General features: G+C 30.3%; 1 protein-coding gene across 3 annotated transcripts in view; it reads right to left on the bottom strand.

Annotated features, from left to right (window-relative positions):
* Positions 1-26,221, bottom strand: part of LOC130451113 (forkhead box protein P1-like) — a 251,029-nt gene that overhangs the window by 85,236 nt on the left and 139,572 nt on the right. For 2 of the 3 annotated variants that reach the window (XM_056789920.1, XM_056789921.1), the window contains exon 3: positions 19,491-19,607. In XM_056789920.1, coding sequence (XP_056645898.1) covers positions 19,491-19,607 — 117 coding nt within the window. Of the gene's footprint in view, positions 1-19,490; positions 19,608-20,001; positions 20,050-26,221 lie in introns of those variants that run through there. The other variant, XM_056789922.1, reaches the window with a different exon arrangement.

Genomic DNA, 26,221 nt, shown 5'->3' with positions numbered 1-26,221 from the left:
CGCTGTACACTGAATAAAAACTTTCAGGAACAAAATAGAAAATGTTGACAGCAATAGATAGAGATATCAAATAAATTATAATTGACCAAGATCATCCGAATTGTGCAGTTTGAAAGCAAACGAAATAATTCTTAATCAAATATTCAAATCATAATTTTGAAATAAATCTAATGGTTGTTAGGTATTAACAACATTGAAAATGACATGAGAATGAAGTCCATCAGATATTCCAAAAAAAGCAAATGAGACAGCGTCATTTATTAGTAAAAAAATCAATGAAAACATATTAGCATTGTTACAAATAGTATATGGAATGACAATTTGGAAAAAGACAAAATATTTTCTGAAAATGTTTTGCTGGTATATTGTAGCCTGTAGATTAAGCAGGAATTTGACAGTTGAAGGTTCTAGTGATATGAAGACCTAAAAGGTCGAGGCAACTTCCGGATGGAACCATCTGTAAAAAGTGAACATAAATGAGTGGATAGCTAGAAGGCGTGTTGCTGAATTATCCTCTCGAACTGAGCAGTGCATTGTCTGCTTAAATTTCCTACACAAACACTTCAAATTATATGAAATTTGATTTACCTATTTCTGCCCATGTAGAGAATATATTAGAATAGACAACGATAGATTATTTTTTTTTGGAACATTTGGAAAAATATCTTAAATGAGATAAAATAGGTTTTTGTATCTTCAACACAATACAAATATTAGGGTGCAAAAATTGTAGCTGAATGACAGGCGCTATTTATTTCCTATGGGGAAGATGATTTTTGTGCATAGCATAGTAGTCACGTATACATTTATTTTACTTTTAGTATGTATCTAAACTGATATAATAACAGATACCAAATGGTCATAAGATTTTTTTTTTTTGTTAATCAAAAATTCGTTGTGGAGTATAAGTGTTGTATAAGTTCTTCTACACTATTAGAAAGAGAAAACTACAAAAGTCGAAAAAAAAAAATAAAACAATGTAACGTCCTATTTGGTAATTAGACTGATGTTTGTAGTAGTATTTATGGGCTATGTAGAAGATTTGCGATAGTTTTAAAATAGTTTAAGTCTTATCAAGTAGTTTCAAAACTAATATTTTTATACCGAAAGATAGTAAAGGAGACTAAAATCACTGAGTCCGTCTCTGGATTGTAACGGGAATAAGAGAGCTGAAAGAGAAATGTCTGATAATGAGTAACCGTTGCGTTTATTTCTCACAAACGGATTAGTCCACATTTCCCTAACCGCGCAACTCTACCCGGCTTGTTTGTGTTTGGCTTTCGGAATCCATCTGTAAAACAAATACTGCTGTTAGCCAGCGCTCTTATTGTCTTTTTGTTATAGAAATAAACGGCGGAAGAGAAGAGCGGCCATTTTAATTCAACGCTAAACAAAAGCCTAATTCGTTTATCGGAACCTGCAGAAATATCGAAGTCTCTTGTTTTTCTTTTTTCTTCGCCGCCAACGCCAGCTTTTCATAGTCCGCCCCCTCTCCCAACCCTATCTTCATCGTTTTATTTACCTTCATAACTTGATCGTAGGATCTCAATAAGAACAGTTATATTGTGTTAATTATGAATTTTCCTTTTCTAGAAATATCATTACACTCATTTCAAACATACAGTATAATAACTATTACATGGCTGTATAATGAAATTAGATTAAACTAATAATTTCCGATGTTATGAAGTAATATTCTTATCTTAATCATCAACTGTTTTTCGAAACTTGACGTACCCGCTTCAGCACATGTTCTATAAACTCCAAGGTACACTATCATACTCTATTGTTACGTATCTAAATTTGCTTAGTTTTTGATTTACGGAAATCCGAAAAAAATGCAATGGTTCCTTATCGAGGAACTTTCTATTTTCTATAAAAACCTGCTATTTTTGATTACATATTCCTGGTTTTTCCAAAACAAAACATGAAGTAATAATCATTTCCACACTTAGCAAAGTCAATGCAACTAAAAACGTAAAAATTGAAATAGAATATAGTGGTTTTGACTTATGTAAAACCGCTTAGATAAATATGGGATTAAACTAGTTGTTGATCATTCACGTAGCTTAAAACTAAAGAAATGTATAAATATAAATTATCTGTGAAATCTGAAATAACTCTGTTGCTATTGGAAATAACCAGTTGATTAGGCGGCAATGTACGGGAAACATAAGATAGTTGAGAATGCAAAGAAGAGTTAAGTGAAAACTGTCTGAATATAATTCGCAGGCTTATAGAAATTATTAAACAACTAAAAATGGAAAATACTATTCGAGAGTATGAGGTAGAAGTAAAATACTTATTTACGAAAAGACGAAATAGATGCAAATAAAAAACTTATTATAGAATAAATTTGGAATTGATGCAGTTGCTCAACATGTGAGCTTTGAGTTAATCCATAAGAATTTGAATTTTACATTAGTTTTCGAAAAAAGTGTTTGGCAAGGGAAAAGGAGTACATCTAATTTTGATTTTGGTATAGGTTTTTCACAATAAATAATAATAGTACTACACACCGATATAGTAAATGTTTCAGTCAATAAAAGTCACACAGATCGCTGAGAATAATAAAGTCCAAATCTATTATTCTTTGGTGTCGACATACTACAATGAAAATGAATAGTAGAAAGTTTTTTTTAATTTACCGATTTCTAGTACTGTTTCGATAGTTTATTATACAAAATTAGTTGTTGTTAAATGCGGATAAAGTTAATATCATTTTTATTTATCTTTTTAATTAATATTTTATCGTCACAGTCAGATTGGATATGTTGTTGATGTTAAGACTTGTACTGTCACAAATGTCATGGAGAAAAATGGATTATTTTTCCTTCAAAGGTAGAAGAGCTTCACTTCACGTTATGGTAAGATTGAGAAGTCCCACTAATTGATATACAAGCTTTGTCCGAAAAAGTATCTTTATATCTCCGTTTTAAAACTTCCGAGTGACCTCTGTGAGATTTGGGCGTATTCACGAACTTGCTGATTCGTGCAGTGTAAGTGTTCGTGAACGTGTGTAAAGTTCTTCTGTAATCTTGTGAAAAATAGTTAGGTTATTACTAGTTAAGACTCATGGTTTTATTGATATTATCCAGAAACAAAGTGACAGTTTTTACGGAGGAAACATTTTGATTGATGGAATCGCTTAAATCAATATAAGCACGTCAAAGTCGGAATCACGTGAACACAATGTTTCTTGGATTATGAGGGTATTATGTATGAAAAATATGCCTCGAAAGGTCACACAATCACTGAAAAATTAAGAAGATGATAACATAACGCAGGAAGTAGAAAAGACATTAGCTTTGGAGAAGCGATGATTTATCAAATGTTATGTAAAAAAATTTTGAATAAACCACTCTTACAAGTCTTACAGCTTCGGAAGCCTCCGTACAGATCCGACGTAGATCCCTGAGACATTTGGTCTTGGAGAGTTAGAGGCTAAAAAGACATAAAATAAGGGGAGTTTGAGTCGTTTAAATGGCACTAACTTTGTAGTAGAAATTTTGACTGAACTTTCAACTTTAAGTAGTAGATACATTCATGTGATAGATGGTGTTTAATAAATTTTTCTCAGTGCGAAATTAAGATATCAGATTTGTATAATTGGAAATGAAGCTAATTTTGCATTCTTTCTTGTCGGGCATTCAGCGCCTACTTTAATTAAGGGACTTTTAACAAATGCCAGGTGCCTTCTGTTCATTTTGCATCTCCACTTAGTGTCAAAATTAAAAAGCGGTTTTAAATATAATTTAACGCGAATTCTGTGAACTTCCTCCATCATTTAACTGTCGCTAACGCTTTAAATTGAAAACAGAAACTTTCTGAACATTCTTTTATTGGATACCATTTTTCGTTCGACAGTCGTAGGGGTCTAAAATCACGATAAACTCGTAAACTCTATCGTTTGAGTTATGCTCAAAATTTTCAAAATTTTCTACTAAGTTTTAATTTATATAATTCATATATTTAGTTTAAACTTTTACTAGGATTTCACCTCACTCGCACTTGATTAATAATTTTTTATCATTAATACAGTAATACATTCTGCGATAAAAATGGACTTTTGACTTGTAGAGACCCCTGTCTAGAAAATATATGTGCACCTAAAAAGCTATAAAAGATCAAAAATGCCTAATATGTTCGTTATATATGTTTTCATAAAGATTTCTACACAAATAATTCCATTTGAGAATACGATTATGTTTGCTAAATTACAATATTTTAATTTCAATTTAAAATTTATGTTCTTTATCTTAAATTTAATTAAAAAAATTGTTTAGTTATTGTTGTACTGTTACATTCGGAAATAAATTTATTACTGATTGGTTTTGTTTACCTTAGTGAGATGACGACGTATACTTAGGCAAAAGAGTGCAGGAGACTGTAAAAGCAATTAAATAGGGTATTGTTTACCAAAAGTGTGGCTGAAGCATTCGATATGCGCTGTCCCTATAATCATTGGCGTATCAAGTAAGATTTATAATAATGTAACAAATAAATAATTGTTGTCATTCAATGTCACACCAAAACGGTATACTTGGTTCAATGCTGAGTGTGTTTCAAAATAATTTGTTTTTAAAATGATGAATTGATTTTATTTAAATACTGGAACAAAAATTTTGCTCCGATGCCAACGTTAATAATTATAATCGCAAGAGGAAAATAGATATAACTTATAAATATGAAATATTAAAGTTGTTTAAGCTTCAACTTGACAACAAAAAATACGTCTTGGAGAATACTCAAGAAGTGGCAGTTACTCACTACTAACAAATCCAAGAGCTCCCGCCAAACGATCCATCAGATAGACGGAAACACACGCAGGCACAATTTTTCAAAATGTTTTCTGTTTTGTAAAAGACTACTGGTGTGATGCGAATTAACAAGTAGTACAAAGTTCGTGTAAAGTACATGTTTAAGTAGCAAGCAATTTCACATTCCATCTGGAAATCTGATAATATGTTAAAGTTATTGGAAAATCACTTATATCAGATATTAGAAAATTTAGCGCTACACTAATTTTTTTCGTACAAGACGTCGCGCTTTAATAGAAGATGTTGTAATAGGTTAACTAATCATTATCCGAATTTATAAAATAAATTTGAAATATTTCATAACAATAGCATCAGAATAATGTTTTGTCTGAAACAAACTATTTCGAAATAAACACTGAATATAGAGTTTTACCACCTTTTGGTGTAAAATTGAATGATATTTGGCTCCACATAAAATTTGGATTGAAAAGGTTAACCCCAAAAAAGTTTTGTACAAAGCACATATATAGAAGGCAAATAAAAAAACAAATATTTACTCACAAAATATTATCTCTAAGAAATTTGGACATAGTCGTGCGAATAAATAAGAAAATAATCCTTCGAGCATCTTATTGTTTGGTAATGCCATATTTGTAAAGTATCTTGTCAGCTATTTGCGGTTCAATATTTAGTAAAAATTTCAATCTGTTCCTTTGAACTTATGATGGAATAAAAGAGAAATTCTAAAAGATGTAGGGAAAGGTTTCTGTTTAGTTTTCGTTTGAGTTCATATGAGATAGAACCACTGCAGTTCAGTATTATGAAAAATTTATTACTATAATTAATATCTATTTCTTAAACTTGGATAGAAGTAACTTTATTTTTCTGATTTTAAAATGAAGAAATAGAGTCAGGTAAGTACATTTAATATTTAATAAATATTTGATTAGAGAAATCTACGAACCTCAAATAATTATTGACTGGTTAAGTCTAATTATATTCAAGGCATAGTTGTTAGCGGTATTAAGAATAAGCATGATCGAAATCAGCATCTTTGCGTCTTACATACCAAATATTATCTTTTACGAAATCACATACGTAGGATCGGTGTCTTCCACCACGTGATTAATATGTCAGCACCAATATTTATCTGAATAAAATCATAATTTCTGAGTACTTAGTAGAAATAATCGTTATGATTAATATTCCAAAGGTTTGCCTCTAACAAATTGTATTTAAAAAATGAATTCAAATTTTTTTATTGTTTGTATTTTTTTATATGGCCAACAGCAACATATTTGGCAAAACTCTGACAAAAATATTGATTTACAGGGTGAATAAACTCAAAATCCAAAGTTACCCCAAAAGTTTTCTAATATTCACATTTTGGAGAGGGTGAGGTATACAAATATTCTTAAATAATTTTTACCATTTAATTAGTCGACGTATAAACCATAGTAGTGGTTTGATAATGAAATGACGACGGCGACAAAAAAAGGATTCGAATCGCGAACCAAGTCTGCATTGTATTTTAAATAAATTAGTTTTGTTCATATTTTAAAATTTCACGTAAACTATAGTTTGAATAATATAAATAAATGAGGAAGAAGAAAAAGTGCAATGTAACCGCAAAAGTTATTTTGTAAAGAGAAACAATTAGTTATAGAGTAAAAAATACAGAGGAGAAATAACCAAGAAGAACTCCAGATACACTCTGGATTGTTAACAAAACTATAGTTATCGTAGAGCATATTTTAGAACAATTATAATAATTTAGAACTCGATGAAAATGGAGTAGGTATTATTGCGTATAAATATTTTCAAAGTGTTAGTTTTTATTTTCCTTTCCTCAAATTCCTTGCACGCGTCTGCTAATAAGGAATTCTCAATTAATTTATATTATACTTGTTATGAAATCTAGAGTATTATTAAACCCCGAATAATTTGTATCAAATAAATATAACAATTGAATAAATTCATAATTATACATATTATAATTCAATTCCTATGTGCGCTACTGGTCAGGACCTAACAGCGTCCTCGTTGAATTTGGGAATCGAGAACGGAAAGGGGCAGCTAAGCAGGAAACTTGAATAACGTTTTGAGAATTCCTTGCTTTGTTTTATCGAGTTTATTTTCCATGATTGCAGCAATAAATTGATACAAAAAGTGGATAGTGCACACTTTAAGGCTGATATAAAATGTATCCAGAAGCGATACATTAAGTAACTGTTATTGATATGATAAATGAGTGAGTTTTAGAAAACTGAGGGGTGAATAAGAAAAATTCAGGGTTCTATATGTTTCATTAATATTGAAAACTTATTCATAATATTATAGTTACCATATATAAGATTTGATAACTCTAAATAGGATTCCGAAGCTTAGAAGTTGTAATTACTATACTATAAGGTTCCCTTCTCCCAATTGCCGAATGAATCCAGCCTCAAAATGACATTATACATAATCGAAAACAATGTTGAGAATATGAACAAAAATACAATAATAAATATCTGAATATTTGTTAAATATATCGCTCTAGAATATTCCTACATGGACTTTATGAAACAGGCAAAAGCCCGCATAGAAATTATTTGATCCACGAAGCAATACCAACAGCAAATAATTGGAAAATTAGATTTTCTTAGAAAATAAATTAGTTAACAGAATTTGATACAAAAAATTCTCATTTCAAAGAAATATGATAATCAAGAGATTATTTTGTTAGAAGAATGTCCATATACTGAAAAGAAAACAAAGAAAACAGGTATAAAATCGTATTTATCTCAGGAAATCGAACACTGAATTTACATATAGATAAAAGGCATCCCATTATTACAGTTAACAATGTTAACTCTCCCTGTATCTAAAACAACATTACATCTCACTTAGAGTGATATTAGCTGTTACAGTATCTAGGGAAAGCCTTTAAGCCGGTTTTGTAACGATTGGAATGTCGTTAACGCCAACAAAATGCGATAGAATAGCGAATAAGCAAAGATTCAACTTAATCGAGACTTTGGAAAACAGAAATGGAATTATTTGAACTTAATTGAAAAATATTCTCATCTATAATTTTTCATATACTTTTGTATTTTGTATTATCTAAATCATTATTTTATATAAAAAATTATTTATCCCTAGGAATTGAGAAAGTGATTGTAATTTGTCATTTTCAACCAATATTCTGCTTAAACAAATACAAGCACAACTTTCTTTATCTCAGTAATCTTTTCACGATATTTTTTTAATCATTCAATAGTTACAAAATGTTTACGTACTATATGAATTATGATTACGAATACTTATATTGAATTGTTTTGAAAATTCTGTATAGGAAGAACAGTTGATATAACCTGCTATATAAAAAAATTATTCAAATTATAGGTGCCGAACTGGAATTTGTATCTAATGCTAAGAATTTTATTTCAAATTTGGTGAGAAGTAAAGAATACTATAAGATATAAAATTCAGAAAACGACTGAAAATATTTATTGGAAATTGAAAAACAGATTTTAGAAGTAGTGAAACTGAGATAATGGGAAAGTGGGGTATTAGGTACCTACTACAAGAAGAAAGTTTGGGCAGAGAAGATCAGGAACAGTACGAAATAATTAGGCTACGATGAGCCTAGTGGAACACCATGGGTCCACTATTATTTTTATTAGTGATAGATTTTGATAATTGAACGAATAAAAACAGAATTTGAAAGTTAAATCCATTAATTGGCTACATATCTACTACTCTTTGCGAATTGTGGTACTAAAATGATAATTATAAATGGTAAGTATAAAAATCACACATTGGGTAACAACGTAGCAAATATCCAAGAACTAAATTGAGTTTGAACACCTCTATTCAAGTAATTTTTTTGAATTTTTTTTTTCTAGTCAATCTATCAGTGTCTCCTTGCATTATAGATTACGCATACTGCGCATCATTTAATAATTATAATCTTATTGAAGCGTTCCAATTAACTCTATGCATTTTAACATAGCGAAAAATTAAGAGTTACATAATTATAACTTGACTTTACATTTAATCAAATTAACATGTCTTTCAATTGATTCAATTTGTGATTTATATTTTCTATTATCTAGATTTACATTACTTTATCATGATCACCGATGCAAAGTTAAATCTTGATTGTATTCAAAATTGAAGTTTCTCTTTAACAACTTATTCGAAAGTAACTCATGTTTTTAGGATTTTGAAAGTATTCATCTAGTATACAAGACATGTCACTCATCCGTGTATGAATAAAGCCGTTGCAATATCGATAAGCATTAAACTCACGGGTAACGGAGCACCGGTATTATCGAACGATAAAGAAAACCTGCCGAGTGTAAAGAAAAATACGCTCTTTCACCATGAAAGTCTCCAGAAGGTAAACGCAGGCACTAACTTCTCAATTTTGCTAGATACAGTTATCAAATTTCACCAATCTATGATTGCTGTGAAAAAAAAATAATTAGAAGTTATAATATAAAAATTAAATATCTACTGACGGATTATCTCCAGGGTTCTCAAAAATTTTTTGAAAATTACTAGAAAGGATGAGGATAAGATATTAAACAAAATAAACATTACAAAATCCGCAAATTCAGGTCAGAGTCAGATCAAGTTTTTTATTTGTCACTGTCACCTGTTCTAGATATCCATCTCAAAGATATTCAAACATATCTGCTACTTTTTATACCGTTTTCTTGCTATTGTAATAAAAAAGGAATCATTTGTCGAGAGACTCTTACCATACAAACAACAAAAACAATAGTCTCATTTGGATTTTTTTCGTGTAATCAATAGACCAAACATATAACAAAGTTTATTTTCGTCGTCAAGATAACATTTCAATGGTAGACATTATATATTTGTAGTAGTCCACTGATACTTTTTGCATAGAACGTTTAAAATTTGAGGTTGTTTCACCTAAACATCCAGAGATATCCATTTAAAAATTATAGCTTTTAGAATGGCTATCAAAAACAAATGTAATTTTTTTCCAACAAACATATTGTTATACAAATGGAATGTCAATATCGGCGATATTGATTAGGAAATTCCATTATTGAAAAAAAACCACTCAAAATCTTCTGCTTCTGAGACTTAATGTATTGACCACTCACGTAATAAATCTATCTTCATCATATTTAATGAGAGATTTGCATGATACATAACTTATGTTGATTACTACCACTATATAAATTATTAGTATACATTAGTAAATTATTTACTAACCATTTATAGTTTTTAAACCTTTTAAAAAATTTATTGTAGGCGCACCTGATTTTCTTGAGAGGCATATGAAAGCAATATTGGGTAAATCCTTGTTTGTATTAGTTATTTTCGTGATATTGATGAGAATTTCTTGTCATTGGGTGATAGCTTTTCCACCTAGATTTACATCTACACCTCTTCCTCTCCTTCACAACTCCGATCATATATTTCGAGAGCATTAAGAAGTGACACACAGGACGCGGTCATGTGGAAAACAGCTGGCTATGAAAACGAAAAAAGAAAATGGGAGAAAAATAATACGGCACGCGAATCTCAAGCTCATGATGTTGCTTTTTCTATCAATTTGAAGGGAGTTTCCACGATTTTCCTTTGCGAAAAAATCAACCGACAATCGTTAGTCGCTTGAATATTAGAGCTAGCTAAATTTAATATTCAGTTGCCTAGTTACTATAAGAAATGGAATATTGCAGCATGTACATCACAGTTCAGTTTATACAATATTTTCTAAAACGGAATGTTGACTGATTTCTGATCGAAAATAATGTTTTGGCTATATGCCTAAACAGATGTTAGGTGACTCCTCCACAAGAAAGCAAAATAGGGCAGATTTTCGATATGAATTTTGATCAACTTTTAAATAGGATCTATGATTTTTCTCAAACAATAATGCAAGTTAATTTCCTTAAAAGAAATATTTCCAAAATAGGAATTTAAATGTTCCAAATAAATATTATTTGTATAGCGACTTACGTAGCGACGGTAATTGACTTCTTCTCGACTCAGCTTGATGCCTGTTCGCTTCTATTTATTTTCCATTTTTTCTTTCATTTTACTTATAAGGTTAATCTATTGTTTTCTTAGTCTTGTCATAATTCAATTCAATCTTCATTTAATTAATAATTGATATTTGCCCTACCATTTTTCTCATTTGTTTCCTTCTGATTGTGTCCCATAACGTTTCGCTTCGTATTTCTTCTATTCTTGTATTTCTATTGTTCCCTTTAAATTCATTATTCTCTTTGAATTATCCAATACCTGGATACATATGAAATCGTAGAAATAGATATTACTATTGGTGTCTTTTCTGCTTCGATATCAATATGTTTGTTGCCCAAGATCGGTTTATATATTAGTTCCGTTTGTTAATTCCACGTCTAATATCCTGTTTCAACCAATATCTGTAGATATTCATATACCGATCTTTCTAAAATGATTCTTATTCATAATTTTCTAATTTCTTTGTTCCATATATTTAGTAATAGCGTATCTTATTGTATATATATATATATATGCAACAAATTATATCTCATCTTCATGTAAAATTGACTGACTTCCAAATTTTTGTATCTAGTAATCTTTATATATGACCACAATGAATATAACGGGTTCAAAGTGTTTCTTTGTTGCTTTTTTAATTACAGATTTTTCGCATCTTCCTATTATCTGTCATTTAGTATGTATTTGCAATAGTTACACTTGTGCCTTTTTTATATACAAGGTTTTCAAATTATTGTTACGAACTCGTCCCCGGCATGAAGCAGGTCCTATTTATTTATTTGTTTTGTTTCTTTATTTTCTAGAATTTTTTAAAACTAAGTTTTGGATATATAAACGAGTTTGTTTAGCGCAGTTAGTTTATAATAAATAGTCATAGTGAACGAAATAGAAACAAAGCTGAAGAATTTGAATAAATTATATAAGTTATTGAAATATTAGTGAAGTGTTTAAATAAATTAAGTAAGTAAAAGACAGTGTGTATAAATTCACCCCACTGTAAATAAATGAGAAAAATATTACATTATTTATGTACAGCAAAAGTTTTGGAGAAATTATGAATTCCGATGACCAATAAATTGACGAAACAAATTAAAATTAAAAACAATGGAGATAGAGATAGAGATAGAGTTCCGGAGTCAGGACTTTTTATCGGAAATTACCACCTTTTTAAAGATTGCTTAAATATTAATATTTTTCGAGTTATTAAAGAAAAACTAAGTACCGTTTTTTTCATTTAATGTTAATACCAATTGCAATTTTTTACCGGAACCAAAGTCCTTTAAAAGCATTTCTCTAGAGGTGATACCGAATCGAATGAGCTGTGACTCATATTTTTAGGACGTTTCTATCTATTCTTCATGTTTTTGAACTTGATCTAGACTATTTGTACGTTCACTGCTACGCCTACACTGTCAGTCTTGAATGTATTTATATATGTGAAGTAAAATTGTGGAAACTTATTAAGTTTAGAGGCAAATTTTTTTAGGTCGTCTTACGAATTACTCCATCTAATGAGACTCCAATTTTTAGCAATCAACTTTTTCTATTCGTATACAGGTAAAGGAGTAAACTGCTACTGCTTAAGCAGCAAACAGCCTGGAACTAAGATAAATGACAACATGTGCATCTTGTGAAAGGAAATTTCCGGCAATGATCCAAAAGATCAAGATCAAGATTATCAAAATAGTTCATTTTTCATCAATCTTAAATATGAGTGAAAAATTTTAAATTGATTCGATGTGCTCGAAAATGAATGTTCAAAGATTCTATTACGTACATATCAGTCAAACTAATAAAAGCGCGTTAGAAATCGAAAAATTGGGAATTGAATACTCGAGTAGCAAAAGAAAACCGAGTAAGGTACTTAAAAATGAGAAATAATAAAATAATTGTATATTAGAAATCAATAAGAAACTAGTAAAGCAAATGTAGGAGAGACGACGTCAAGCAAAAAAGAAAATCGAAAATATTTTTACCAAAAAATAAATATGACAGTCATAAATACAAGATTACCTCTAAGAATTTACTTTTTAATCATTTTATATGTTTAGGCTCTAATATTGTTCCCGATAATTACTAATAAATTTAAAAGTCGCGGGAGGGATATATTTCAGATTTTAAAATGTAAATCAGAAATTAATCAGTTTTTGATTTCACGTATAAGCCCTTGAAAAATCGACGACTTCTTACTTCAAGTTTCCTGAGGGCAATCGGTTAACTCCCGTCCATCGGTTCGTTGAGCATCGGTAACAGCATCATCACCATAGTCGGAACTGGAAGCAACGAACGAACATACTAACGGTCAACCGAAGTTGGCGAGATGTCGGTGTTGACGTTTTAGGATATACGCCGCATGCAAAGACTAAATTGAATTTGGGACTAGCCAGCCTGTTTGGATTCCAGGATGGTTGTTTAGTTTGCCGGAACAAAGAAAACAGCCATGTGTTTATTCTGCTTGAAATAGCAGCCACTCCCTGGCTGGACGGTTCGCTCTCTCACTCCGTTGACTATTCCTCATCTGAGAGCTAACGGTGTAAACAGCTCGCCACCTCACTACCGATAACTACAACAAGGAGACAAGATGACGAGATATGTGTTTTATATCCACCGGTCTTTTCATATATATATATATATATATATATATATATATATATATATATATATATATATATATATATATATATATATTATTGCATCTAAATGTTCTTGATTTTAGATCTCTTCTGTTTGAAAATTAGTTTTTTTTTTATACTTTTTAAAAGAAAGATAAATTTTGACGTTTCGACTTTTCTTTAAGTCTTTATCAAAATATGATATCGACACTGACAATTTGCATATTTATATTAATCAATAGATTTTTTTTAATATTAATTGGATAATTGGACTTTCTCAACAATTTTTTCAGTAAATATGATATCAGTATAAGTCATAAAGGACAAAATAAAATAGTTCTGCATTAACGAACCATGAAATATCAAAAAAACATAAATTCAATTATAAAGATTCAAAAATTCTTTAAACGGAATCTAATACACGAAATAGAGAATTTTTAGAAATGGTTCACATTCATAAGAACGAAAAAGCTATAAATGATAAAAAAGATCTAAATAATTTAAGTGAAATTTACACCTCTATTTTATAAATTCTAATAAAACTACAAATAATTTAATTGATTACTGCTATATATTTGATATGAAGGGACCAAGGTAAAATTAATTTTTCTTATTAGAACAAATTTCTATTTTGATACCATTCTTATTTTGATGTTCATGATGTAGGTGATCCATAAATCAATATAAAATTGCAAATTGTCAGTGTCGATATCATATTTTGATAAAGACTTAAAGAAAAGGCGAAACGTCAAAATTTATCTTTCTTTTAAAAATTATAAAAAAAACTAATTTTAAAACAGAAGAGACCTAAAATCAAGAACATTTAGATGCAATATATATATATATATATATATATATATATATATATATATATATATATATATATATATATATATTTAAACATTTTATATTTAATCATATCAAATTTCTGACATGAGCTTCATATTTTTTGAATGCGGGATAAACGAATGCATAATTTATACAGTGACAGTTACTTTCTGTGGAAATCAAATATAACCTGTATATTTACATCGGAATTTTATTCAGTGCAGATATGAAATTCATATGAAGATTAGTAACTAGGTCCAATACCAATTGAAAAAGGGTCAGTTTCAAATTATTGTGTAAGTTGAAGCTTCCTTAAATAGAAATTGTATTTATGCATGACACTTTACACCAGGGAATCTTCAGGACGTTTTTGTGTTTTGACGATAATTGTGTAGTCTACATTTTACCTCATTAGCGTAAAGTTATGAGAAACATTTTTTTCTTGACAACGAGTTTTTCATTAGCACGAATTAGTGCTTATAATGTATGTAGCATGCTGCATATAAATTCAAGGATATAATGTCATGGTGTATTATTCCATTCCTCGATTAGAACATCCTTCAATTGGTGAATATAGATATAGGCGCTTTCAAAAGGGTCTGTTACTACATTCGTTTTATATACTTTGGGTACCTATTTTCAGGCACATCACTGTTTCTCACTTATTTTTTGTTATGTTTCCTTAGTATCATTTATCATCTAGCGTCATTGATTTTATTATAAAAATATTCAAGTAACATTCAAGAAATTTAGCTTCAAGGAATTCATATTCATTTATGTCTAATATACGGCGGCTCTAAGTTGAAATTTCTGGAACCGTTGGCGATATTCATACTGAATACACTGTTTACACCATCATTACACTAACACTCAAAATCAGTCTCTGAAGACGATAATTTGGTTATCGAAACGCGCGTCAGATAGTGTAATTGTGAGTGATGGTGTAGTAGTAGTGTAAAGAGTGTATTCAGTTCAGTGCGTTTACCATATCTCTTCAGGAACATAGACAAATATTTAAATTTAATCAAAGATATTCCTATCAAATTATAAGGGCGTGAAATTAGCATGTTTATTACCAAATATTTTTTCGTGATAATCTACCTTGATTTTAGGTTTCTTTTGATATAAAATCACTTTAAAATAACAGGTAAAAATTTGTCGTTTCGATATATCTTGATAAATGTTTTGATAAAGACCGAATAGGTTGAAACGTCAAATTTTTACTTGTTATTTTGAAGTGATTGCCTATCAAAAGAGACCTAAAATCAAAATAAATCATGACAAAAAACATATAGAAAGTCCAAGAAGTAAAACAATGAAGAAAAACTTTATTTTTCGATTTCGATTAAACTTTTTAAAACAAAAATATTACTTGAAATATCTGTTTATTTAAAAACATTTCTTTTCTCGGAGTACATGAATGTAGTCTACGTATCATCGATTGTGAAACACGTTCAACTATTTAAGATATATGTTTTATAGTATTGCACGCTCTTTGAATACGATTCTTCAAATCGTTGATATCAATTAACAGTGTGTTGTAAACTACTTATTAAAGTAAACGAAGAACCAGATATCATATGGGTTCAATTCTGCAAATCGAGTATGTCAATGAAAGATACGATACAATAGTATAGAAATAATGCCTAAATTTCCGACTAAAATGTACTGTAGCATCATCTTGGATGAACCACATGTTCTGTAGTCTAATATTACGATATTCTTAAGTAGTTCTAGAAGATTATTTCCTAGAAAACTGGTGTAAGCTACTGTATTTAATAGGTAAAACTCATTTGAAAACGGTACTGCATATTATTTTTGGGATTTTCATCTACCCGTACTAGATTATCATAAAAATCTATAATGGATAAACCAAAAAAATGTGTCTCATCTGTAAGCGCATCTGTTAGTGACGACTTAATTGGCAAATAACTGCAGTAGACTTTTTCTCATGTAAAGTATTTGGTTTGGGAAAATATTTCGGATAAAGGAATGTTTTGAAATGATCAAGTCTTTGTAGTGATATTTCTAATTCACAATATTGCCAATTTTATATATCTATGATGTCACAGGTACGTTGGAAGATACCGTTACCAGAATTTATAAAATTTCTACTTACATTAGAAGAGAAAAATCAATTAATACAAACGATATTATACGTTTGATTTATTCGCAAGGGAAGGCTGAGATATGTTGTTCTCAGAAAGACCCATCATAACTGTATGCTACTCTTTTTCTTCTTTACTCTATATAAATAGAAGATCAAAACTATATAAGTTTGCGACAACTTGAATTTTTTTTTACAATCAACGAACATCTCTATGGAATTTTTCATACAAAAGCCAGGATAATCTGTTGATATTGAAATATTAAATGTAAATGTAATATTTATTCAACTGCAAATTGTATGATAGGTACGTCAATTCAATGAATGAATGACTCTGTAATATCTGAAAAGCCCTGTATTATTCAGCTCATTTTGTCCGGGATGCCAATTGTACTGCGAACATTATTGTACTTTTCTTTCCAGCCTCCCTTATTTTTATATACATTATCCTTTTTGCTAAAAAAACCCGGACCAAATCGAAATGAAAAAAGAAGAAAAGGGTCACAAAATGCAACGTGTTCAAAATTATTTGCTTACTTCCAATTCAAAGTGGATTATAATGGAGAAAGTGTGAGAAATGTTTGGGGGGAAAGTTATAGACTGTAATTATGGCCTCTGTATCCTTTGATTTTTGATGCGATTTTTTTGAAGAATTGGATTAAATAAGAGACATGAATATGAAACTATATTTTTTTGTACAATAATGATAGAATGTACAAATTAAATGTTGAAACATATCACTATAACATTCCAAAGCCCTAACCAATTTGTCAATGTGTGGATTAACAAACATTAAATTCAAACAAAAAAGCAATTGCACACATTATAGTTGGAGGTGAAAATCACGTAGATATTTTTCATAAAACAAACTGACAGATACAAGGACACAATTGATTTATATAATTGAAAACAATTATCCAAATTTTGAAAATCCATTATGAATTTCTAAACAATTTGCTAATGTAAATTATTTGTAACGCATTTTTTCAGAAGACTCATTCTTTTCGCGTATTTCAATAATTTTGTGAAGCGTTCAGTTGGCAACACTAAAGTGAATATGATAAATCTGACATTGCCATCATAAAGTTTGACATTTTTAATGGTGATCGTATTCAGAAGGTGTTGTCATACGAGTGTTGTTCATGTTGTTTACAGATACTTGAAACAGTCATCTTGATCAACAAATGAAATTAAATCGCCAATATTTTCGTGCGATGATTTCCTATGCCTTTCGACATAGATCAAACCAAGAGCAATGTGTCGATAACCTCGCTTCAATTTTTGGTGATGAAGTACCATCTCGAACCACCATATTTAGCTGATTTTCCAAATTCAATCGTGGTCGCACTTCGCTACAGGATGAATTTCGTGAAAGCCGTCCAAAATCGGCTGTTGGGCCCGAGAAAACATCGATGCTGTGCGATCGTCATGTGACATACTGTGAGAATGGGCTTCAGTTCCATTTGAATACATTCAATTTGGTTAGGTTAGGTTTGACATTTGGCTGCCAAAAAGATTTGTTCGCGTTGGATACTGCATAATTTTACAATCGCTCAAAAAAGCTCGTGTAGATTGGTGCAATGAAATACTGAATCATGAATCTCTGCATATGAAACCGAAACTATACAAAAATCGAATGTGCGGCTCTTTCAAGACGAGCCAAATCCAACAGAAATTGTTCGCACACGAAGCAGTTCGAAGCAAATTGTCTCCTCTTTTTTTGGAATAACGACATGTCGCCACAATTTCATTGGAGCTAGGTAGAACGGTGAATGGTACACCAGCTATTATTTGCCATATATGTTCAGAAAAAAATAGAAACGCCAATCGTAGAAGACGAATCATTCGACAATGCGAGCTCTCACATATCATTTCAAACAAAACTTCTTTTGAACAATTAAAATAGGAATTGATAGGTCATCCGCCGTACAGTCCTTGTTTGGCAACCAATGATTTATTCTTATTCCCGCAGATCAAAAATAAAGTGGCGAGATCAACGTTCTTCTACACCTGAAGAAGAAGTTGATGCTTTCAAATCAAATATTTTGGAGGTATCTCAATCGGATGGAAAATTGGTTTAAACGTATACAAAAGTGTATTTATCCCAATGGAGAATATGTTGAAAAATAAAAAAATGATATCCAATTATAAATATTTGTTTTTATTTATTTTATTTATCTCAAAACCCTCGTATAATGAATTTAGAAAATATTTTATCAGTGATTCTGGAAAACTTTTATTTCCTCATTTCACGTAATTTTCGAATTACTTTATAGTCGTATAAAGTACACAATTCAACGAAATAAACCCATATTAAGGATTTGCTGGTTTTTAATGATTGAGTGCAAAACTCTACATAAATATTTTGTGAATTTTTCTCAAACTAATGTGTTTCTAATTCTTGAGACAATGTCGAAAAAAGCAAAGCGGTCAATGAGCTTTAAATACCCACGGAACGATTTTCATCTGTGAGGGCAGCGATTTTAAGGGTTAGAATAGGGACCAGGGATAGGGAATAAGAGGTTTGATGGTGGTGTCCTTTCTAATCAAGACGGCTTGGCTCCGGGCTGTCTACTACTGTACAATTCGCCGCCTCACAATTTTCTATCTTTTTCTTTCCTTACTAATTTCTTTATCTATTCTTTTTCCTTTAGAGATAACTTCGTTCTCCGTCAGTTGCGCTAATGCATTTGGATTTTTCATCTTAATTAAAAGAGTTTGTGCCAGATGTCCCCGATAGAGAGTCACTCTTGGATAGACTGTGACTGTGGCGGATTCATCGCGGTGTTTGCATTTGACTAAGTCGTTGGTCGCAGGTATTGATTTTATTTAAAGGAATAGACTAAAAAGCTTTTTTAATTATCAAATTTTAATATTGTTAACGTTAAATAATTGCTGGAGAAACCATTAATTTTTAAATGACAGGTTAAGGGAACGGAATAAATTTGGTCAACTATACAATTAGTATGCGAAGGGAGCCACTAACTTTTAAATTATTTCAAAATATTTTGAAATTCAAATTAATAATAAGCCCCTCTTCTGCTATTCTTCAGCGCTGATCGGAATTGTTTTACGGTTTGCAATGGAATCGGAATCAAATAAAGAAGGATCTATACGGCAATCCTATGTTATTGGATGGAAATGTGTTGAAAATTATAAGTAACTTACTGGTTCACTGTTCAAAGACTGTATTATATTTGGCGTAGTTGTTGCTGACGGTCGTTGGGACGTCGACAGATTAATAACACCATCCCCATCTATATCGTGGTCCATAATTCCATCATCCTAGAACAAAATAATCTGATTAAATCTAACAATTATCCATATAATGATTTTTTGGTTCATGTTTATTAGTGAATTTTTCAATGACAAAAATGAATTTGTATGCCACTATTGCTCAATATTCCTTTTTTTTTCAACTAAATAGATACCAACTACAAAATTTATCAAATTAGATAATCTTCAAAGAACCAAAGATAAACCAGTATAAAATTCTCGTATTATCTTGCTAATTCTCCGGTCGAATGAAACCATATTACAGTTTTCAATATACGGGAAAATCTTTCATTATTATAATAATAGATACGCTAACAAAATTATTTATTAACAATATTTAGGTATAAATAAATTATGTGATAGCTTCTCTATCAACTTAATGATATCTCAACATACAACGTACCCGTACTTGTCTCTCAAAATAAGTTTCCAATTTATTAAAAAAACTGTGTGTTCACCATAATAATTCCATTTAAATATTGGACTTTTGTGAACTGCCCATATTTTTTTACATCCTCTTCCAAAGACCTCAAAAAAAAGTATAACGGATTTAAATTAAATTTAATTATTTAGTATATAATTAAATTAAATTAAATTACATAAGGGTTTTCATCTGGATACTCATGATAGTTATATATATTTTAATACCTTACCAGTGAAGCAAGCCTCATCATTAAAAATAATTTTCTTTTGAATATCTTGACCTAAAACTTGACCTAAATCGACAAAAATTCACTCGCTGAATCAAGTTTTAAGATAACAAATCTTGTACTTTTTGTGAATTATGTGTATGGAGTAAATTACATCTAATAGTTCAGTCTACAGATGCTACTTTGTCTGGATAAAGTTCTAGACGTTGATCATAAATAGTATTTAAAATAAGCTCTTCACCTTGCACACTCATTTGAAAATGACGATTAACATATAAAACTTTCTTGTTTCTTGAGCCCATCTTCCAACATTAGAAAATGTTTTGCTAAAAGGAACCACTTGTTCTTTAAATGAGAATTTTCCACTCATTATAACAATATAACAATTCAATTACGTTTTAAAAGAATTAATTGTAAATTGTCTAATTTGTTGTAAAAATTCATAGCAAACTTTTGACTTTTTGTAACTTGTTAAATAACATTGTTGAAAACATGTCTTTGGCTATTCGAGTTTTCATGAGGTTTCATAATTTCAAGTATTACAATTAAATCATTCATGGTATGAAAATAAAAATTTTTCAAATCAATTGACATATAAAAAATATTTGTTAAGTTTCAAGGTTGGGCCACCCCTTATTAATCCTCCAGAATTATTCGATGGCCTTTTACTTATCATTACCTAAGGATCTTAATAGCTTCATACAGTATATTAAATTTGGTATTTTTAAGTTGAAGGGTTGCAAAGAAATTATTTTTCTTCGAAATTTTGTGCCTTATTTTGAGGCCCTGTATATAGCTGACATGATTTTCGTTCATCACAGACTGTTCGATATTGAACAAAAACAGGTATAGGCATTTAAATTGTTCTACATGAAAATAAAACGATCAATATTCAACGAGTTCTTTTAACCAGATTATTCAATCATGATGTCGTTGTTGAAATTATTGATTCATTAATATGCAAAAAATAATCAGATCTCAGCAAGCGTCATCACATTCTATGTTCATAAGATAAACACTAAATCCAAAATCCCTCCAAATTGACCATAAAGCAACGAAAACTAGGAACTGCAAAGTGCTGGCTATATTTCCGATAGATCGAGTTCTGCGTTTTGACTGTTTTCGCTGCCTTTTTCCGGTAGATATTATTTTATGGTATCTGATCATAGACCTGTCACTCAAACAAAGGTAATGCATCCATTATCTATTATCATCATTACCCTCACGTGGTTTGAAAATGATTAGTGAATAAAATCGTTAACACAATTGACACTACATTCAGTTTGAGAATTAATTCTTATCAAACAAATATTTTCCAATAATTTTCATAGTTATACTCAAGATCACCGATAAATAGTAATATTCACAATTTTCTGGAAATTATCATTAACAAAAGTTGCATCTCAGTATTAGGTACGGATAAACTTTCTGGCTTCCGTGGTTCAACTCTAAAAAAATATATGAAATAATAAAATTGGAATATACATACAAGAACCCTGAAATTTCCAGAAAATTGAAAAAAAAAACTGTGAATAGACTGGCCTATATTGCGTACGCCACAATCTGAGGGGGTTGAATACTGAAAGCCGAGACTGTTAAATCCCGCTGGACGAGACACCTAGGCTTGATTTTATCGGTCTCAGGACACTCGTCCATTTAGGATAAACGTCCTCGAGGTCATTTACAATTCTCATATCCTGGGTCGACTCTCGCTTTCTACGATTATTAGCTGCGCTAGCTTATCCCGATATCTTCTAAATTTTGTTGACGCATGGCTTGCCATTTTTTGTTTAAATCATTTTTAGACGGGCAAAGTATGAAAACATTTTTATGTTTCGTAATCAGGAGATGCAGCTGAAAATATACAGTAACTCACAACTATCATAGATGTAGAATTAAGTGGCTAGATATTCTCATTAAAATTAATTCATTACTGAGATTTGAAATGGAAAAAGGGAAAAAAGACGGGAATATCTAGCAGTAATAAACTATTACACATATTAATTGATGAATTCTATTTAAAATTCATCTACATTTATCTATACTTCTATATTTATTTCAGGTTTTGTTCCCCCATTTATCTCGTATTCATCATTAGTATTAGTTTCACGGATATTCCAAAGTATTTTTTTTTATTATCTATTACAAACGATTACGAAATTTATTTTCCCATAATTAAATAGTGAGTCATTAAGTTTGAAAAATTATGAAATTAATTCAACTATTATATTGATTTTTAGTTGTATTTTCTCATTTTTTTTCAAATTTTAAATATTTTTGAAAAAGTAATTTTATACATTCAATCATATTTGCGATTATTTTTATTTGAACATAGAAACTATTTCATTCAATTTATTGTTAGTGAAAAAATTGGTGATGAAATAAAAGTGTCCTACAAATTATACAGAAGTCAATAGGGATTGGGGTTACCTGTATTTTATATATACCACAGTTTTATATACAACAGAATTCAGGATAAAACATTCAAAGAAAATAGATAAGGTGCAGAGAAACGAGCCAGCTATCCCCTCATGGTCATTTATTCCATTTAAAGGATAATCTGGATAATAGCTCCCCAGTTATCTCCACCACTCGACTACTTTGTGTGATCCACAGTGTTTCGCCGGTTTTACCGTTTTCGCTTGTGCTCTCACTTCATTTTACAGACATTGAGATAAATTCTTTGATACTTAGAAGGTGTGACTTCCAGATTTATGATTATGACAGATATGGTAAAACTCATTTAAGAATACCTAGAATTAAACTATAATAATCTACAAAGAGATATTAGGAAAAAATTATCAATACTATTAAATTATATAAAGTACGTGAAATACAAAGCAAATTGTAATTTTAGTGAGAGTAGAGTTTTTTGAAAAATCAAATTTAGCGCGATAATTGAATATAAAACTATATAATATCTGGAAATTGACCATAATTAGACTAGGTTAGTAATCTGTTTTACTTTTAACCTTGCTAAAAAAGTGTTTCCTCCACTTTTTCCTGAAAAAATCTGTTCAGGGATAGCACAGATAATATTTCGATTTCGTATACTTATGTTAAGCATAACATCAACCTCAAAACCAAAAATTATCACAATTTGTAGAGAACCATGGTCGATCGAAATGTTGATTTATACGATACTATCATGTGTGTGTGTGTGTGTGTGTGTGTGTGTGTGTGTGTGTGTGTGTGTGTGTGTGTGTGTGTGTGTGTGTGTGTGTATTGTTAAAATGGACCACTTACTTTACGTATACTATATCATCGCATTCGAGCCTTCGATCTATTTCATAACATCCACGATTATTACTTCCTTTCACTGCGAAATGCTTTCGTCAAAATTTAAGCTGCCCCAAGAATGTTGTGATATTTTATTCAGCGACGAAATGCAATTACTTTATAGTATCTGACGGCATCAGAAGGGTAAGAAGAACAGTGACGAACTACGTGGTATTGAGTTTTCTGTTGAAAACCGGGCTCGAGCAAGGGCATTATGTTGACGATGAACTATACCATTCACTTTACTGAATGGATATCCACCGGAACTTTTAGATGTGAATCTCTTGCTTTCGCCTAACGTATTTTAAACTGCCAAATCCCTTAAAAAAATCTACGTCCATCATAAACTTCCGAGGACGTTCCATGCTGCTGATCAAAAACCTTAGATTTTTTTTTTTTTGGAAAGTGGATTCCACAATTTTATCAGATATTCCAATTTGTTTGGAAGAAGATGGTCAATTCAATATTTTGTGAGAAATTTCAATTTTGTTATTCAAACTATCTTCTACATATGCTTCTGATACGAAGGTAGATTTCCAGTCACCGTGACGTTTTATAGACTTTTTTTTTCAAGACAACAGTTGTTCAACATATCGGGACAAAAGCCATGTCAAGATGTATTGAGAGCTTTTATTTTTAAAATAGTTCGGACGATGTCACATTTATAATTGTACTAAAATGTTTGGATTTTGTGTATAAAATTCGTATTGCCATGACACATTTCATTAACATTCTCATATACCATTAAAAAACACAAATTTCATGCACTCAATAAAAAATAACAATTTCTGTATATATTTTGGCTTGGGCAATGAGTAAATAGTCGTTTTTAGAAATTTAAATGAAGAATTCAATGAGAGAAGAGAAATTTCCGGACTGATACTCCAAGATTCATAAATGTAGACACTATTTTTTCTCTCTTTTATAAACTAGCTCTTCAGAAACAGTCCAAGTATGCTTAGTAAAAGGAGTCCAATCAAAAAACTGTTGTTAGTTTGATAATAACCACCGTTAGTCAAAAATCTGAATAGTAAATTGAAAGCAGATGAGTTTGAACTAAATTAGATCTGTTAGATATGCATAAATTCGTCAAAAATTTTTTGTCGCCAAACAAATTATGATAATTATTATTAGTTATTACAAATTTTAACAGGGATACTTCAGGTGTAAATTTTCATTGTGATTTTCACAACTAATTATTGTAAATCGAATTTTATTACTGTTACTACTATTAATGTTACTACCCTTTCGGGTATAAAAGGAACTTATAACTTATTATCTTTGTTATAAACGACATGATAATGGTTTAACCGAATATAATTCAATGAAGGTTCCTTTCATAAATTGTAATCCACATTCAAGTCGTCTAAAAATTTCTATGTTTCAGTGTTGTAAATATGGAATGAAGCACCAAGAAGACAATAAATATAATCGGTAGATGAGGTTACGTTACAACAGCCGTTATTTCTAGTCATGATATATCACGATAATTTTGTTGAAATGTGTTGGCCCATGTTGAAGGGCAATTTCATTTCCAACTGAAAAAAAAATCATATTGGTACCTAAGGCTCACCTCTTTCTGATAAATTTATTTTTGTTGCCATTTTTCAATACAGGAATAATGACTGCCGTGATAATGTCAGTATAACTACTGTTTTCCTCATTTACTCTTTCGCTTAATAGTAGTTACAACTTATTTTATCTAATTTTGGACAAATATTGGGCGTTGATTCTTATCCGACAATATTTCATAGCTTTTATCTAGAGAGTAGAAGTGATAAGCTTTATTTTTTCTGTTTAAAATTTCAACCAAGTCTCGTTTTGATGGAATCGAAAAACATGTATACTAATATAAGGTGTAAGCAGTTCTACTTAGTTATTCATACTACGTGGGCAATATTTTAGAAAGAACGCGGTGTTATTTTTCAGTAAAAAATGCTATAATCATACCATCATCTCCTAATTTAGACTGTTCTTCCCCCCTACGAATTTCGCAGGATCTGAAGGGCGTATACCCACTGTTCCCGATATTACGTTAAAATACAGAGATTTTAAGAAATAACTTGTTTTACTTGCTATTGATTATATTGGGGTATATTTATTATTTATTAGAATATCTTCAATAACAATGAACTAATCAAATATATAATTCATATATGCAAATATTTCACACAAAATTAATTTTTTTATATACGGTGTTCCAACGAAATGTACACATAAATAACATATGAAAAAATTGTTATCATTCCAAAGTCCTTAGTAATGAATTTTTCCATGGTCTTTTAACGGCAAAAACACGATTTCATTGAAATGTAATCTAGTCTAGTTCACTAGCCTAGTCAAATTTGATTATAGATTTCCTCCTAATCTACCGGGTGTCCCAATAAGAATGGCTCTCGGCCATATCTCTGGATCCGTTTATAGTACAGCTTAGAGAAAAAAAATTATAACAAACGTGACCTCGTGAAGAAAACGTGAACGTGAGAAAGACATAGAAATTATTTACAGAGTTGTAGGTCCATCGCTAAAGGGCATAATTAAATACCAAAAATTATAAAATGAATAATTTACAAATTTTGCCTAATTAAGATGCATTTAAACTATGATTATCGTATTCTTCAAGAAATTCAGCGTATATTTGACTTTACAAGTTTTAGTCTATCTCTTCAAATGAGAGGTGGGGGGAAGCGGGAA

Source organism: Diorhabda sublineata, chromosome X, assembly GCF_026230105.1.
Source record: "Diorhabda sublineata isolate icDioSubl1.1 chromosome X, icDioSubl1.1, whole genome shotgun sequence".
In the NCBI taxonomy this organism is placed as follows: domain Eukaryota; kingdom Metazoa; phylum Arthropoda; class Insecta; order Coleoptera; family Chrysomelidae; genus Diorhabda; species Diorhabda sublineata.
Note: the sequence above shows the minus strand (reverse complement) of the source record. Positions and strands in the feature narration are given on the sequence as shown.